The sequence below is a fragment of the Rhea americana genome, unplaced genomic scaffold, assembly GCF_003343005.1.
Source record: "Rhea americana isolate MKP2758 unplaced genomic scaffold, rheAme1 scaffold_27, whole genome shotgun sequence".
Classification (NCBI taxonomy): Eukaryota; Metazoa; Chordata; class Aves; order Rheiformes; family Rheidae; genus Rhea; species Rhea americana.
Genome location: NW_028186390.1, coordinates 3,865,725 through 3,884,649, shown reverse-complemented (window position 1 = coordinate 3,884,649; position 18,925 = coordinate 3,865,725). Strand labels below are relative to the sequence as shown.

Genomic DNA, 18,925 nt, shown 5'->3' with positions numbered 1-18,925 from the left:
TCTAGACTTCTTCAGTGTCTAGGTCCTTTCATTATTTACAAGTAAATACATTTTAAAAATGCAGTCATAAATCTTTGAAAACTTCTTCATTTGTGCTCAGCTGAAACTTTGCTAACAGTATTATATGAAACTGCCATCAATGTAGAAATGTTTTAACTCTCTGTAGGCAGGTTTGGATCCTACTTATAGAAAAGCAGGCTGGGGTATTTATAATGTCCGATGTTGAATCCAAGTTTTAATAGCTCTAAATTTAAAAGGAAGAAAACAAAGTCAGGGGATGTAAAGCATTAAAATATATATTCTGAAGCAAAAGTAAAATAAACAGAAAGTGGAGAAAAGAATTACTCGTATCTTGTTTTATTAACATTAAAATATATGCTGCATTTTTCTGCATTTTTCTTTTTAGCTTGGCAATACTTAATGTGGGTTCTTTAAAATGTATTGAAAACTGGCCAGACAGTACATACCGTGTGACTGAGTGGATGCTGTGCTCTGCAAAGCATTAGTTGGGAGCTGGGAGGCGAGCGTGGAGCCGAGGTTCCAAGGACGGCACTGGCCTTCAGAAGTACCGGTGCTGAATCATGCTCTCCAAACCTTTCTAGCATTGTAATAGAGATGTTGGCCCCCCTCCTTGATTGGTCTGTACTCTGACATTCACAGGAAACCCTTGCTGAGATGGCAGACGGTACTCTTATGTGAAGAATAAAGTTCTGTTTTCCTCCTCTTTATTCTCCTTCTAATAGGTAGGCCTAATGTTATTGCAAAATTTCCACCTCCTTCTCAGCTTGTGTGTTGTCTCCTTCCTCAACATTACCTGCTCTGCTTCATTCTCTGAGCTCTGCTCGTTTTCTCTTGCTCAATTTTATGCATTTTGCAAAATGTATGTGGTAGGGGGGATGGTTGTTGAAGGTCTTGTGCTTTCTTGTGCCCACACAATTACAGAATAGAGTTTTTCCAGGTTTTCACTGGCTTCCTAGATGGGCGCATGCCTATTTCGCTGACATACATGCATGCTTGAATCTGCTTTGGAAGCCCAGTTTATAGTTTTGAAGATGAGCTCGTGGTTCGTATCACTGAGACTTCTCTCACAATCAGAGCTATTTACATTTGTTTTGTTACCTCTGTGCTCTGTTGCACCCTAGAGAATTTTGTGCCAATTTCCCAGCGTTCACACATAAGTATCCACAGTGGGATCTGAAGATACCCACGTCTTTGGAAAATCGGTGTGATACAGCAACTATGCAGCATCCAAACTGCACACCTCATAAGGCATGGAACGAAAATTAAGCAAACAACATTAAATAGCATGTATGTATAAAGGCAGCTGAATTGTGATTTCTGTGGGAGCTGTAACAACATCCCTAAGTTTCATGTATCTAAATTCAGAATTCACGTTTCATGTATTTGATTCAAGGATTATATGTACATATAGGGGGAACAGGTTGGTCTGGTTTTGCATCAAGTGTCCTTTCATTCCAGACATCCTTAGCTAGCTCTCTGACTAGTCTTGAATTTTTCTTCTGGGGCACAGATCAAAAACGTGACAGGATTTTCAGGTGCATTCATGGCACATTCAGCTTGCCCAGCAGCAAGAGGAACCTCAGCGTACAAGATAGTGCGTTACATCAGCAGCAGAGCTTGTACAGCCGGTCAGTGGGGTCCACAGCAGGGACAGAACAAGAGGCAGGAGTGGGTTCCTACATTCCTGAGAGAATCATCAAAAAATAGAAACAAATAAATAAAAGCTCCAAACCACATCAGTCATCTTTTCTTTCACCTACCATTCGCTCAAAAATCATAGTTTTTCCTATGTTTGTGGATCTTTCTAAACCTTTTTTTAAGCATTTATTATTGCTACTATTTTATGTATAATGTAGTCAAAAATAGACCAACCTTAAAAATTTTAACCTGCTCTTCTCCTCAAATACATGAATCCTCTAATCTCAAAGAGCAGTTGCCTGAAGAACATTTTCAGTGTCATGCAGTGTTATAGTCTCGGTCACCTACTCCTGCTTCATTGACACAGGCCAGTTGGTAGGATTTTTTTTTCTTTAAATGTTCAGTAGTGAAATAAACTGTTACTATTTATAGGCAGTATACAGTAAGCTGTTCAACTAGCAGGTAAAAGCTTACTGTATGGGTATAATCGTTGCTGGTGTCCTTTCCCCACCCCCTACCCGGCTGGACCATCTCATCTCCTATGCATACATATGCAGTTTGTTTAATAGGGCTGATTTTTCAGTTTTTAATCTTTCCTGAAGTCTCACTTTTGGTTAGGCAGCATGGACAATTTGACCCTAGTAGTTTTTGGTTTGATTTTGTTTCTTTTTTTTTTTTTAATGAAATTGAGAACTTCCAGCATCACTAAATTGTGCATTAAGCTTTTCAAATTTTCTTGTGTTTTCATGGATGACTTTGAAAGAGTCAGTTCTCTCTGTGTACATTCATAAAGAGTTTCCATCCTATTATATTCACTCTGTCTTCTAGTACTCTTTTTTAGCTAAATTCATGCAGTAGGTTTGGCAGTGGTGTAAGTGGTGGATGATGACATTTTAAATTACTATGAGATCTGCTGATGAAAATGCTATACGTGAGCTCAGCATTATTAAAGATAGCGTAGATGTGATATCTCGAACTGGAGACTGTGTTTCTACAGAGGTTCTTGAATTACTGCATAGGGCAAACCCTAGTGCTTGCATTGTGTAATGTCCTTTCCTAGCCCATTGTGTTCTTTTAAATCATTTTATAGTTCAAATCCATCTCTTTGTCGCGCCTGTCTCCTTTGTTCCTCATCCGCCTGCACCCTCCCCTTTGCCAACAACAAAATATTCTTTGCTCAGAATTAAATGCTAACTTTATGATAGAAATGTCTTAGAGTAAAAAGAGTAAACATAGTTTTAAGCATAAATGTTTAATCCGCTGGAAGAGTGAAAATGAAGTGATGGAAAATGCCAGGTTGTAGTTCATGGGCAGCAGCATTTAAATGGTTTGCTGTAATCATATTAGGATAGAATTAAACTGAATTCTTTATTTTGTACTGCAGTGAAGCAGGACTGTTACTGATCATTTTCTCCTCCCTCTTGCTGTTATGATTAGTGTGAAAACTCAAGCAGCAAAAATTACGGGAGTTCTGCAGCAGTGCACAGAGAAACTGGTGTGAAAGAGTCTGGGTTGGAGTTTTGTGTCCTTGCGCATGAGAGCTCTGGTGCTTTCCTAATAGACTGAAAATGAGACTACTGCTGCTTTATAAGAGGTCTGTTCTAGCCACATTGCTCTACAGCTTGGCAGATGGTGGCATGTGAATGGTTTCATATTGATTGGATGGATTTGCCTCGGGGTAAGAGGAGTGTGGGTCCTTAAAGATGTACTTCCAGCCTTTTTTTCCTTTTTTGAAAAAAAAATATATATTTATAAAATATTTTAAATCAGTGGAATGTATGGCAATCAAAGCACTGAAGTTACCTGGAAATAAGAAGTCCTTAAATAGATTATCACAAAGACCAGAAAGCCAAGAATACTTATTTACTAAATGATTACGTTTTTACATTAGAAGAAAGTGACACTTTTAATTAGTGTTCAAGGCATATGGTGATTGAGGAAATAAGCTTATTTCATGCAAACAGAAATCGATGCAAATAACCTTCTCCTCATATAAAAAAGGATGACTTGAAACTCAATACATATTCAAGAAGGTTAAGTCATTACTGCATCACTTTAATATTAGTTAAAGGCCAACAAAGAAAATCACTATTGTGCATATACTTATTCAGCAAGGATTGCTATATATGAAAGAAGTGGGTGATGGTACTTTGTAGGTGATAAACTTTAAGAAACCCCTATTCATATAATGCTTTTATTCCTTAACCTCACTAAAAAACCTCTTGGGTTCTGCCTTAGTACAGGTAGTTGAAAAAGGTCCCTTAATTCTCACCACGATTCATCCCAGCCAGTAAAGACTGTCTTTTGTGATCCTCTTTGTTCATTGTTTCTCCTCCCACCTCTGTTTTGTGCTTTTTTCTGGTAAATGTTTTTAAATTCTCCTATGCAAGGTGGCCTTTTTCTGCTGTGTTTGTACAGCACCTAACACAAAGTATCCTGATCTAATTCGAGCCTCTGGGTGTTGCTGTGGAGCGTTAAGTGTGGGTGGGGGGGGTAGTAATAGAAGTATTCATTGATATGTTTGACCTTAAATAAGGCAAAACCCATTTCCGAATAGCTTGCAGACATGTGATGAGAAGAGTTTGATAACTTAGAAGACTTAGGGGCTCTTGAAAACTGTCTTTTTTATGTATTTTACTCTTGTGCTCTAATGCTTGTAACAGTGATTTCATAAATGAATTTAAGCCAAAATACATCAATAGCAATATCTTATTAAGTTGTCTTCAATTTTGCTTGAAGATATAGTTCGTATTTTCTAACAAAGTCTACTCACATGTGAATTGTTTACATGCTGAATTTTGCGTTTTTTTGAAACAATATTGTCATGCTGAATTTAATGATATTTCTTTTGCAATAGAGAGCATTTTTCTGTGGGTGTACTTTCCCTTTTAATTACATTTTATTCTCGGAATTGATTGGCTTTTATCATTTAGTTCATTTTTGCTGAATGAAATGCTCCTGTGTAAATTTTAAGGTCCCTTAAAAAAAAAATCACCAGTAAAAGTTCAGTGATTTAGGATTTTTGTTTGGCCTCACTTTGGGGAAGGAAAGGGCACAAAGCAGCGAGGGGGAAAAAAAATCTGCTTGATGAGTGGGGGGGGTGAGGGGTGGGAATTGTGCTGTATATCACAACCAACAGCTATTCCAAGAAAAATCTTTAAGATGGTTACTTGAATCTGTGTACACTGCCCACCTGGTGGTTATGGAGTGAACTGTTACTTTAAAGAATAGTTTAAACAACAGCCATGTTTGGGGCAGGCTAATCTTGCAAAGAGAGCAGTACATATAACAGGAGTCTACTGTGTGATAAGGGGAAAATTCAGCTCACTGACTAGATGTTTTAATGTGCGAACTCTAGGGAAATAACATATTGACTATTCTGTTGTGCGCAAGAAAATTGAAGAACCCTTTGCAGACAGAGGGCTTGCAAAGGATTCTTTCTGTTTCTCTTAACCAAAATCTGTGGCAAGATGTTTGAAATCAGCAGGACGCTTAATGCTGCTTTGTTAAATAATGAGGTAATATTTTGTCACTTTTTCTGGGCAGCATCTGTTTTTCTCCTTTTTCATATGTTTATGAAGGATTCAGTTTAATCTTATGAAAGTAAGAGATTAAAAAAATCATTCTTCAATTTATTATTTTTTTTTTCCTTTTGATGCTTTTGGAGAATTGGGTTGGCTTTTATTTGCGGTTTCAATCGGCTGCTGTTGCCTAGGACATTATGCCACGTAAGGCTTCTAAACTGCACAGAGTAGGTAGTTATTAACGCTGAATTGGCTTCTGGTATAGTCCATCTGGGCTCTGTATGAGAGAGCTTGCTAGCGGCTACTGATGCTAAGATACCCGCAACCTTTGGGATGTATGCGTGGTGGAGAGGGGCTCAGTGATATGAGATCACTTCTTTTAAGGGAAACTGTCATTAATGAGTCAAGAAACTGCTCATTTATGGTAAGGAGAGGGAGGGGGGGTTGGGAAAACAACCCTGTGATTTCATTTTGATATTGGATTAGCTGTTTAAGACAAGTTTCTTTTTGTGGGGATGGAAGATTGCATTAAAAATATGCTTTGCTTAGGGGCTTACTGGCTGATTCTGGAGAGGCTGTATTGAGAATTTGCTGCTTTACAAATGTGTCACAACTGCGATGCAGTGGTCACTCACTTTACCCTGAAAGATAAATGGTAGTATTGGAAACAGGAGAATAAGATTGACTTTTTCAACAATAGGATTCTGCCTTTGTCTTTACAGAGAGAGGCCTCTGAGGACGTTTGAGCGTTTGTTTTAGTGTTCCTCGGAAAGACTGAATGTGTGGGGTGTTTTTCGAAAAAGTGGTCAGTGTGCAAAGTACCTGGATTTATAGACTGTTAAAATAGCTAATTGTTTAGAAGCAGAGGGTGCAATTGTTGTTTGAGAAAAATGGCTGATTCTTTTGATATGTATAAGAAATTTATAGCAACAAAGTAGGTTGAAGTTGAAAAGACTTAAAAAAATAATTTCTCGATTCCTTCTGCAATGTTGTTAACCCCTGAAGAGACCTTAAGTAAAAATTTGCATTACAAATTTAACTTTAATATTCAATGTATATTTGCACGAGAATATATGGTAATATACTAGCTCTGTAGCATTTTGCTGCCAGTGTATTCACTCTAATAGGTCACTCAGTATTTGAGTTAGGAAATCTGTCTTATGAACTAGTTTAATCTTTTCTGGTTTTTACTAAGCTACAAATGTGCTCAAAAAGATGCACGGTAAGAAAAATCCTCTGTAGCCTTTTAAATTGTGCATATTTAAATTGAATTCAGTGCTCATTCCACAAATAGGTTGCATGATGCTTTTAAATGTGATTTTTTTTTCTTGCTTGGTCTGTTTGTACTAGATTTTACTAGCTTACTGTATTTCATATATTTTATTGGTGTGTTTGTGTGTGATTTTGAGCATGTTTATGGTTTAAAGAAATTTAAAACGTACAGGATGTCAGTTTTGAGCTTAACAGTTCTGAGAGCATATTTATCCTTTAAAAAAGAAAAACTTCTAGAACAATGATGATCTGATTAAATATTATCAGAAAGGTTTTTGGTGTTTTGTAGCCAGATTTTGTTTCTCCAGAAGAGCTAAGTGAGCTTATATCGTGGCCCATCCTAGCTTTCTCCGTTTCTAGCTCTTACGTTTAAAAACGCTTGCAGTGATATTGAATCTTTAAAAACCATATTTAGCTGTTGACTTGAATGATAAAATTAAATGATTTCTATATATGTTTATGGATTAATACGCGGTCGCTTTAGTTTAGATGAGCGTTAATTCAAGGTTAGTTGCAATTATAGGATGCCATGCCTTGTTAGTTTGGCCAATACACGCTATTAGAAAAATAGTTCCTCAAGTCAGAGAAAGAAATGAATGTGTCGTAATTAAACGAATTTTTAATAAACTTACTGTGGCTGGGAGATGGTAAAATATTACTGTTTGAAATGGAAGTTTTGTTAGTTTGTCGGTGGAAGCAAGTGGAGGATTAATGAGTGTTCATTGTTAAGTTAAGCACGTTCCTCTCTAAAGCTGGAAAAAAAAATCTTTTAAATGCCCAGAGTTAGTCATCATTTTATTTCCTGTAAGGCTGAAGGATAATGAAGTGAGGTAGCAAAATAATTCTAAAATACTACTTTCATTCTGCGAGAATGTTCTGATAAATAGGTATCTGCTATGCTTTAGACAAAGTCAAGTGACAGTAGTACCAAATCTGGTTCCAAAAATATATATAAATTTAAAAACTCTTACAGCTAAAGAAAAGAGAGAGTAGTTGATTAATAAAATCGATAGTACCTGAAAATAAATGCAGCTTAAATGCACATTGAAGTGCTTTTGTCGTATCTTTAAGCCTAGAGGCAGATCATTAAATATGCATTTCTCCGGAAAGCAACTGTCGAAAAAGATAAGGTGGTTAAAATACTCTGGACCTCAAAGCCATACATGCAAGAGGTAAGAAGATGTAGTCACTGGAGCATGGCTGAGGTGTGACATCGCCACAGCGGAGGCTTAAAAACTGTGGATGTGGCCTGCAACTGTTACTGTACTTGTGGGGTGGGAAGAGGTAAAAATACATGTATGTGTGTTGTTTCTTCAACTGGGCCTTAATTACTAGACACAAGCAGCAGTTCAGAAATCTGGTCTCTGTTGTTGTAGAGGTCACCAAATCATTAACATTGTCAATCTGGCGGTAGCTAATTTCAATAGCACCTGATGTTGCAACGCCTCCCTTCGCCTGCCCGGCCAATCGGCGCCCGCCTTCTGCTGACAGATGGTCCCATAAATGGATGTAAAAAGGAGACGCTGCAAGCCAATTTCAGCAAGGCTCTGTTCAGTTGTTCTTATCTACATCCTAGAATCGGGGGGCTTCAGCACAGTGCGCTGCTTTTTTTTTTTTTTTTTTTTTAATTCTTTTGCTGCACAAACATCTGCACTGTGCTTTGTGGATCTTTAAAAAATAATAATAAAAATAATTCCCTGAAACCTTAGCAAATCTTTAGAAGAGTTGAAGCCTTTCAAGACCCAATATTTGCCATTAAGAATGGTTATGGTAGGTATTAGTAGATTTAAAATCTGCTTATAGCAATTTTATATATAGATAGATATAGAATCTAACATATAGATTTCCCCAAATCTGCATCATTCTCAGTCTGTGTTTTCACATGAATTTAGTTTTCTGCTACTGATTTGTTTGTACATTCTCTCTCCCTTTTTTCCTCTCCCTTTCTCTCTCGCCTGCTTTCTCTGTCTTTCTCTGTCTCTCTCTTTCATATTTAATGTGTGCATATCCTTTAATAAAGGACGTACTTTGTCATTTTAAGGTAATTGTGATTTCTCGCAGAATAAAGAAATAGCTCATTTCTAATGCAAGGCTGGTATGTGGCTAACTGAAATGCAGAAGGAAGAAGAGGCTTTTTTTCCTCCCTCTCTCTCCCTCTCTCTCTTTCTCTCCCTCTCTCTCTCCCTGTCTCTCCCTCTCCCTCTCTCTCTCTCTCTCTCTCTCTCTCTCTCTAAGTGGCGGGGAGGGGGGGAGTTAATTTCCACATTGACATTTTGGAGATACAAATGCAGAGCAAAATCCTTGGGAAAAAAAGCCTCGAGATTGGTAATTTTCTTTTGGTGGACTGCGCAATAGGTATGGTAATTTTAAAGCGAGTGATTTATATGAGCTTCAGTAAATGCTGCATATTGTATTTCAAAGAGTTTCCTGTCATGACCTCATAAAAAGAGGAGGAGGCTTGTATGTGTTGCAGCGCCTAGTATATGTCGATTTTGTTGCATCGTTGGGCAGCAGTACTGTAAGAAGGAATGTCAGCTTTTACATAACGTTCTTTTTGCTTTTGACTCTGTGAGGGGCTGTAAGGGTCCATCTTTGTGATCACAGATGGAGTGGAATGGCTTGAAAATGGTAAGTGAATGCCGAGAGGCTGCTTGCAGGTTTTTGTATAGCTTCTGTGTGCCTCATGAATTTCTTTTGTTTCGGATAGCAGATTGCGAGTCATAAATAAAATTGCAGATCCTTGTTTATTTTTACGGGATATATATATATATATATAATATATATATATATTTAACATATCTAGCTGCGATGGCACTTCACGCTGTTTGCATTGAACGTTACATTTCAGTGAAGCAAGGATGGTCTCTGCTGACAGGCACAATGTCATTGTACTGCATATGCCTACCGGATCAGGCAGCAGATGATGCCTTTTAATCTTCGTTTGTATTACACGAGTGTTAAATACGAATCTAATAATCACCTCTAAAATTTAGGTATTGCGATTCCTGTGGAGCCGGTGCTATGGTGAATAGAAGGGTGTGTTTTTTTTGTGTTGGGGTGTGTGTCTGTTGGGGGGGGTTGTTTTGTGGGTTTTTTTTTTTTTTTTAATACTGGGAGAAGTCAAAGCCATTTATGTGAAAATAGTATTTCTATTTTTAGAATATTCTCCTGGCAGAGAAATCCGAATGGGCTCGTCTCGTTTCTCTTTTATGCTTTCCTTACAGATTGTGCAAAATGGCATGATCAAATACAACTATTGGCGACTTTGGATTTTACAGAGCAGTGCAATCGGGGGTGGGGGCGGGGGCGCGGAGCCCTTCACAATACGCCGCGCTCCTGCAAAGGGGGCTGCTGCTTTTTCTCCTCTTAATTTCACGTTTTGCAGACTTTTTGCCGTGGATATTTATTATAACTGGGAAACAAAGCGACGGTCTTTTCCCATTCTTACAGGATTGTCTTTGTCTAGCTGCTTGTTTTGATGGGTGTAAAACAAATAAGATTAGACTGAGCAGCCGAACTGAAAGCGATAGCTGGGAGGAAAAGCCAATGAAAGGTTGCCGGGGAAACGAGCATAGGGGAAGCTGAGTGGGGGAGCAGGTGGCAATCATGTGGGAATACTGCAAACAGTGTAAAAAAAAAAAAAATACAGGGGCTACCTCGATTATCTTTGCTGTTCTTTGTGGCAGTCACAACTTTAATTATTCTTTATAAATAGGTGTTAATTACATTTCTGGCTCAGGCTTGCAGTGATTTCTAGAAATCTGTTTTTAAGCATCTGTTCTTTCTCCTCTGCAAGAAAGGGTTATCTCTCTTTTTTTTTTTCTCCTCCTCCCTTTTTTTTTCCCTCCTGCTGTGAAATTGTACGTGCAAAAAATTGCAAGGAATCCTGTGAGGCAGTATAAAAAAAAATGTAAATTATATTGAATGAAGTTGACAGAGGTATAATAGTGAACTCCCACAGCTGATAGCTTCTGCAAATCATTTCTTAGAATTTTCCAGCAAATGTCCCTATGAGAACAGCAGGTAGAATGAATTTACCCTAAGCAGTGATTTTGTGTTAAGTGATATTGGTATTTTTACAAAATCAGATGGTTATATGGCAGAATAATCAGTTCAGGGGAGTTCATCATATCCTACAGTTTATGCACTGAGCAGAATTAACGAAAATAATGAGATTATTCTGTTCGTCTCCAGCCCCACCTTTAGCCCGCAATACCCACTTTCAGTCTCAGGCTTCTTGTGGCAACTTTACTTTCCAAAACTGCAGCTGAATATTTTGCTAATTGTGATGGTCTCTTATTATGGTGGCTAGCAATAATGAGAAATAGCAGGAGTGCATCTTTAAACAAGGCTATTGGTGCTAGAAGTGTTGAAAAGCGTAGTAGACTAGTAAGTGATAGACAGTAGCGTAAAAGATATAAAAATGTGGTTGCCCAGAAAATGCTCATCTATCACACATCAGGAGGCACAAGAGAAGCACAGCGAGGCTGGGGGAACACGCCTTTCTTTCTCTCTCCAGAATTTCAGATATTTTTACTTTCTTTCTTTCTCTCAGGCAGGATTGCTTTGAATGCAAATGCAAATGGGAATGCTTGGGCTAAGTTCAAGAATGAACAAAAAGAAATCAAATCCCCCTTTTAATTTGCTTTGTTTTAAGAATTGCCTCTGCTGCAATGCTTTCTGTAGAGAAGTAATTGAATGGCCCTCTGAAAACTACACTGCTTTACCCTGCAAAGGGGGAAAAAAAATCTGGAGGGTGTGTGCGCGCGTGTGTAAAATTGTGTTTCTTACAGTTTGTGCATGTGCGCACAGCTGTATTCTGACATGTATTATATAGCTGTACATGAGAGTAAAAAAAAAAAATTGTTCTTCTACCCAAAACAGAGATACTGTGTTCTAAATCTGTTAACTCAGTCACGAGAATAAATAAGGGGGGCTTTTATTGTACACAGCTGCATTGTTTGTTTTAAGAGTCATCAGCTAGTAGTTACATTTTTATTTTGCATTCAATTTGGTATTTCTACCAAGATTGCCGAATAATGTATTTCTTGGTTTGTGGTGCACGTGTTCCTGCCCCGATCTTCCTCTTTTCTTTGTTTTAAGATTATATTAATGAACACAGCCTGCACGTACATAGTGACATTCTTTTTTGCATATAAAAGATTGCATTGTAGATCCTCATAAAGAAAAATAGTTAAGGTAGTGAAATTTAATTAAGAGATTGCCATTTTTGCTAAAGAAAGATTAAAAGATAAAGCCTCTTTCTGTTCAGACAAAAAGGCGGAGAAAATGTATTTGTCTTTAGACGTGGTATTTTTTTGAAAAAAAAATGTCTTTATGACCAACTAGTCAGAAAGAATGAAAATTTACGTTTAGCTATTGATGCAACATCAATAGCAGCCATCAGTTTAAAATTCTCTTCCCATGTACTTTGCTAATCAAGTTCCCATGTTAGATGCAGAGATGCTCCTCCACTGTTGACTGGCTTGGTAGCCTCCTTTGCTTTCTCTCCCTTTATTAATTTTACCTTTTTGAGCTCTCTCAAAGTGAGCCCGAGCTGTTGTGACAAAGGATGGTTACAATGAATTAGAAGGGGTATATTTAAAAATCCCATTTGAATGGGTTTGGAATAGTCTTCATCATCTTTATTTGGTCCTGTTAAATATTTTGACTCTATTGAAGAAAATCCAGTTGCGTTAATCTTGCATATATTTAATGTATTAATTTTTTAAAAAATAGTATCTTCTAGGTTACAGTGAAATTTTCCCTCAACCTTACTGCTTGGTATGCTGTGAGTGTGTTAGTTAAATGCAGGTTATTTTCTGCATGTAATTGTCATACTCTTGGTACATGACCTAGAGCCATTCTCCACGTCAAGGGTTTTTTTTGTTTTGGGTTTTTTTTTTAAGAGAAATAAAGTATTATTGCATCCCATGTTCTATCAGGGGAATTTGTTTTCTTTGGTAACTTGCACTTTCGAAATATTTCAGCAAACACCCCAGGCAAGAAATGGGCAGTAGTAGAGAATATTGTAGTGTGTGTGAGAGAGAGAGAGATGCACATAACTTGACAAATCCGCTTGTCTGTTTGAGCAATCTGTGTCCACTAGACAACTAATTTACATGCCTGGACACATTAAAATGTACATTTGTTTGTCTGTGGGACAGCTGACTGGATACACTCTGATGCACTGGCAAATACTGCAATGCAGTATTTTTTTCAATGTCATTGGGGTTTTGGGGGAGAAGTGGGCGCAAACAGTCTTTTTGCAAGTGAGACCGTGTTAAAAAGCATGGTACCTCTGTAGATGATGGGCCAGATTTTGCAAAATTTGCTAATCTGTGATGGAAAGTCACCCCTCCCCCATTACACTCCTCTCTCTCTCTCTCTCTCTCTCTCTCTCTCTCTCTCTCTCTCTCTCTCTCTCTCTTTCTCTTTCTCTCTCTCCCCCCCCCTTTCTCCCTCCGTCTTTCTCTGTCTCTTTCTCTTTCTCTTTTTCTTTCGAGTAGGATGGAGGAGGAGATCAGTATGCATGTATTTTTATGCATGTGTTCATGAATGTTTATCTTCCCCTTTCATTTGTATGGTTGTTAAAGAAATTGTTGGGGTTTCTATGAGAACAGAAAGGGCATTCATGTAATATAACACTTTTCAATCGTTCCTATAAATGTCCAGTTACCAAAAGCGTAGGACTTCCAAGGAACTTTAAAAGGCAGATGCGTTTTTCATTTGCTAAAGAATTTTGCAAAGATGAGGGTAACATTTCTATTCAACAAGTACAATAAATTTCATCCTAATAAAATCAGTTTTAATGTGGACACGTACTTAGACTTAGCCTTTGCATTTGAGTACGTTTAACCATTTGAGATAATGCAAAGTGAAGATGTTGAAGAAAGGGTTGTTCAGATACCGTTTGCTTGCTTGCTTTTTTCCTCTTACTTCAAATGATCCATCTTTACTTTCTAAAATCCCGGAATATTTTAGATACAGGGGGCTTTTGTAGGTCACTAGCTTTACAGCAAGAAGAAGAAAGGAGGGAGAAAAGGTCTCAACATGTCAGAGGCAGTAATTGTCTAAAATTAGCCATCTAGAAAAGGAAGGAAAGGCTTGGAGGAAGGAGAGTGAGGCACAAATATGTGAAACTGCACTGTGCTAGTCGGGGAGATAATGAGTGATAAATTTGAACTGGTGCAGTAGTGTGATGCCCATTAATTTCTCAGAACCTTGACTTTGCAGGTTTGTTACTTTGTTGTTCACACCTTTAATTATAGCCAGTTTTGGATGATAGCTTGGGGCCCTGAAGATGAGACCTTTTGTTTGTTGTTTACTTATTTAAGTATGCAGGCAGAGTTTGCAATAGCATTGGAACATCAGTGTTAGAAATCAAATACTTTCAGATGAGATTATAATAAGAATGCAATTAATTTTCCTAACTATCTGACATTGTCTTTTTACAGCATTTGCGCGTATTCATTAAGAATTAGCTCAGTAGCACCAATGTTAGGGTTATTTTTATTTTTCTGTAATGATAATCCATGTTTTCCCTAACCATTTTGGAGCTCTTAATACATTATCTTTTCTTTAGGGCCCTATAAAGTAGAGAACAAGCTGAGAGTCATTCTTACCCATTGTTCTACCCTTGATTGTGTCTTACGTGGAGACTTCTCTCCCTAGTGAAGAAAATGCTCTGTAAGAGTCAGGAAATGCTGCGAACAAGCAAGGAATCCTTAATTAAATGGGATGAAAAGACAGTATTTTTTAAAAAAATAGGATAGCTAAAACGTTGTGCAGGCTTTCTGGAAACGGTGTAGTCGCACAATAAAATATAAGCCTGCCTTTGACAATATTTAGTCGTGATGTATATAAAATTCTGTAGTACGCCTTTGTTGCTAAGGCACACGCAATTGCGTCAGAGATGCTGTTGTGATGGGAAATTATATGTCCTTGAAATCTAAAATATACTTTTTGTTAGGTTCACTTACTTTATCTTTTTTTTAACATTAAACTCCTTTTTATTACTAGACAACCTTCCATACATTACGGCTGGTATTTTTCCCAATCTGGAGTTGTGCACTGGTATTTTTTCAGAAGCAGGGTGGTAGTATATTTGACCGCTTTTGAAGTCTTGGAGGTAAAGGAAATACTATAATAAATGTTTGCTTTAAAACAGATGCAAACAAATATCGGAAGTTGTTCTGTAATTTGTAATGCTTCAAGAAAGTTCCCCGCAGAATGCTCTTCTGTTCGGTTAAGTGATGGGCTGTGTTGGCGGAGGTCAGTGATACCACTGGAGGCTTAGCAGTAGCGTATGTCCTTCAAATCCAGTCCTTCCACTGCGTATCTGAGTGCATTGGCTCAGGTGTGGGAGGAGACCCAAACAGCTCCCTCTGCCTTCAGCTCACTCGGGGACGTTTGATGAGAACTTTGTCCCATCTGACCCTCCACGTAGAGACCAGAAACTGCTACTGGAGCAGGTAACTGCACTGTGCTCGGGCCCCGTGGGTTAGCATGTGATTGCGTGCATCCTGGTTTGGAGTCGCCATCCGGGTTTTCTCTGTGCGCTTTGAGGTATTGGGTCCTAGGCTGAGAGCTTCTAGAAGCCTTTGCAGGGATAAAGGAGGTTTTGTCGTTCTTTTTCCTTAGAGTCTTTCGTTGTTGCAAACTTAAAAACTAGCAAAGACAACAATACTTACAATTTATAATTTAAAATGGATCTGACTCATCTTGTAGTATTCTGTTATAGTCGCCCAGCGAGAAGGTAGAATTCTAGGAACTGACTCTGTTATATTATCTATTGCAGTACAGTTTCCCAAAGTCCACATTTTCACATTGCTCTTAAAAGCAAAAGTGATATTTATGACTGTGAGAATTATTGTTTGACTAAACTTTCTTGGAAGACTTCACTTTATTATTTTTTTTTCAATATATGGTTTAATTTGAATTCTTACGTCCATCATACACTTATGGTATGTGGAAATGATCCTTTTCACAGTAGTTGTGGTTTGAAAGAATCATAGTAAATCACACAGGCAAAATACTGGTGAACTTCCGTACTGATTCAAATGTTAATTGTGGAGAGAAGGCCCTAGCTTTTCTAGGTCCTCTTAAGCTGGCTTGTAGCCTCCTGTTATCTTCAGCGATTTGGTTTTAGGTTATATAAAATTCCCAATTCAACAGCATTAAACAACCCCTGTTTAAGGTAATTACATTGTAGTGAAGCATTAACACCTTCTGCATTTGAAACCAGAGGTGTTTGGGGGTAAGGGGATTTTTGTGATCTAAATGTTCCTGAATGCGACTAGTATTCGTCCTTTCCTAGTGGCAATCTGCTTTTCAAATGGTGGTCAGTGTCTTTTTGCTGTATGCAAAAGAGACTGAGAATTGGTGGGCAAAGATTCGTCTTTTTATTTCTGTAGAGCAGAAAGCACGTTCATGACACCATAGAAGAAATAATGCGTGTAAACAAATACTACTTAAATAAAAATAGTTCTAATACTGTTCCCTGTATATCTTTGTTCCAAATGAAGTTACTGGCAGTAGATGAGTAGGGGGAAGTTGATTTTTAGCACAAAGCGTGAACGCTGGAAATTCTTCCTAATATGTGTGTGCCAGCTATAATGTGGCAATATTGCTGTTAATTCTCTTCCTGTAAGAGCAGCTGTTCAGGGAATTATCTCTTTGCTTGATGCAGGGTCCTGAAAATTTCAGTGCGCAACTACTGTAGTGGTTGTGGCCATTTTTGATGTGACCATTGATGGGAACTAACTCCGTAGTCTAGCACAGTAGCATATTGTTCTTTTGACTAACTGGGCCAGGACAAAATTATCATTTTCTGTGTTTCGTGTACTCTGAGAGAGATTGCAGAGTGCACTTCAGAATTTGACATTGTGTTTGATAATTTATAGAGCACAGTTTATATTTAACTGTAGACACGCTAATCCAGGAAAAAGAGTAGTATATTTTTAGAATCCATTTTTTTTTCCTTTATTTTTCCTGTGCTTGTCATTACCCAGCTACTGAAAGAAGTGTTGATAAATGTAGATGCTCAGTGGGATCGAAACTGTTGAGTTTAATTCCCATCATTTATCTTTGCTGTATACAAAAATAAACATTATTTATGTGATGTTCTTTGTGATTATCAGGAAGTTTTACAGTAGTATGTAGCCATTGGAAGAGCCAGTGGTCTTCTGCAGTGATTTGATACCAGATTAGGCTATGGTGCCTAGACTGAATTTAGAAGTGCTTCGGTGATGATATCTTTAATAATGACACAGTGTCACTTCCTATGACATTGCCAGGATTTCTTTGAGGTGAAACACGCTGATGGGCTGGATCCAGCTCTAAACAAGTCTAAAAAGTCTCATCTTAGTGATGAGTATTATAAAGGAAAACTAACCAAAAGAGGGGGCATTAGTTTGATTATTTTGACTTCTTCTTTTTTAGTAATCCAGTAAGCTCTTCTGATGTGGCTAGGCTGTCAGAGATTAACAGGCAGAAACGTCCTAATCATACGTGGGACCCGCTCTGCATCTGAGCGGGGGCCGAGCCGAGTTCGGCAGGGCCGCTCCTGGGATGTATTAGTGGAGCTGCATGTTAACTAGGAGTATGTTTTCCATGAGGATAGCATTATTTTTTTCTAGAGAAATTTTGGAAGATTTTGAATTTATTGGAATTCAAGTTATACTTGGTTATTTGAGTAAGAATTTTGTAAATTTTAATAGGAATTTGTTCAGAAAATTTGACGAAGAAATTTTCTGTAGGAATTGCAGTAAGGAGGGTGTTTGATCTGGCCTCTGGCATGATTCCTTCTCTTAGTACAGGGATTAATAGTTTATATCCAGGATAAGCCATTGGAATCTTTTAGCCTGTCCTGTGGCAGATAAATGTGTATGTGCTTTCTATTTTGCCCTATAATGATGATTAAGGTGTTATTAATCTGTGGTAATGGTCTTTGATCTCAACATAGCTGCTTCCATGCATGAGATCTTTCCAATCTAAATAAATAAATAAATATTGAGATGTTTATCCTGTGAAGTATATTAAAACTTACTCTTGTTTATGCCATCATATAGATACCACTTTTGAGATACTATCAGAGTAAATAGCTACTCCTGCACACTTAAAGGTCACATGAATATTTTTCCACCAGAAATTTATCAAATCCTCAACTTTTGTTTTCCCTTCATGACCCTCAAGATGGCAATGGCCATATTACTTTGAAGTAATTTGTTGCAACTTTGTGTGGAAGTGAGAATCCACACAAATAATTTTTTTCCGTGAAAATATTTTCATAAGCGGTATTAGTTTGGAACAAGGCTTTCTGACTTACAGGCAAATTATAACAGAGCTGTGAATTTCTTCTTTATTACTAATCCAGTTGTGTTTAAGATTGGACAAGGAAATATACTGTTAATTTGCAGTAAGCTGACATTTCTAATGAAGGAGATGCAGATTCTAATGTTTGACTAAATCCTGGTTTGGGGTCTGTATCTCCTAGACCAGCAAGCAGCAGTATCCATAGAGATGATGTTGCAAGCAGTCAAGATGTACACATGTTGATTAGTGCTTCCTAATTGCATCTACCAGTGTGCCTTCATTAAGGCCCTGTTGAGGACAACGCCTAAAATACCGTGGTTGTGGTGCGCATTTTGCAAAGCCATTAATTTCTGCATAATGTAAGCCTCTATTTGCATGAAAAATATATGGGTAACATTTTCAAAGAGCAGCATATGACTTAGGAACTGAAACCCTCTTGCAGTGAACATTAATGAAAAGTAAATCACTCGCAGTCTTTTGAAAATTGTAGCTGTTATTTCCAGAACTTTGATAGCACTAACAGCAGTGAAGCGTTTAGATGGTCCAAGGGTGCCTGGGTCGCCTGCTCTATCCGTACTTTGGCTTTAGCTTCTGGTTAGTAGACAGTTTGCAGGTTTTTACATCTTGATCAATAGCATGGTTTTACAAGATGGCATGTAATACAGCTTCCGCTGTCTAAACTTTTGGGTTGCAAATAGTTCTAGATTATTTTCTTAAAGGAAAAAACATAAAGTGGAATTGTGACAGGTCTGTGGTAGCTGAAGACTTGCAGCTGTCTGCTTCTTACACTAACACGTACATCCCCGTGGGAATCTGTGCCTGAGTACACAATGCAACATACATCTTCCCAAGTTGGTAATATAATTCAGCAGTAAACTAAACAAATAGGTCGTGATTAGGAAATAAAATTCTGAACTAAGAACAAAGCTCAGAAACTAACCAAAAACATGCAAAGATTTTCTTAATTTCCTTTCCTTTTATTTCAGTGTATTTTTTTAGGTTAGACTAAGGAACTATCTTAGATCTTTGTCTCTAGCACGCTCTTTTATTACTATTGTTACCTAGTATCCAGATATTTGGGAAACCCTCTTCAGTCTTTCAGGGTTTGCCTCATACAGTCATTGTGTTTGGTTTTGGTTTTGGGCTTTTTTTTT

General features: G+C 37.8%; 1 protein-coding gene across 3 annotated transcripts in view; it reads left to right on the top strand.

Moving 5' to 3' along the window:
- The first annotated feature begins 8,165 nt into the window (after positions 1-8,165).
- Positions 8,166-18,925, top strand: part of ELAVL4 (ELAV like RNA binding protein 4) — a 62,185-nt gene continuing 51,425 nt past the window's right edge. For 2 of the 3 annotated variants that reach the window (XM_085308061.1, XM_085308059.1), the window contains exon 1: positions 8,936-9,083. In XM_085308061.1, coding sequence (XP_085164187.1) covers positions 9,060-9,083 — 24 coding nt within the window. In that variant the 5' untranslated portion in view covers positions 8,936-9,059. Of the gene's footprint in view, positions 8,226-8,935; positions 9,084-18,925 lie in introns of those variants that run through there. The other variant, XM_085308060.1, reaches the window with a different exon arrangement.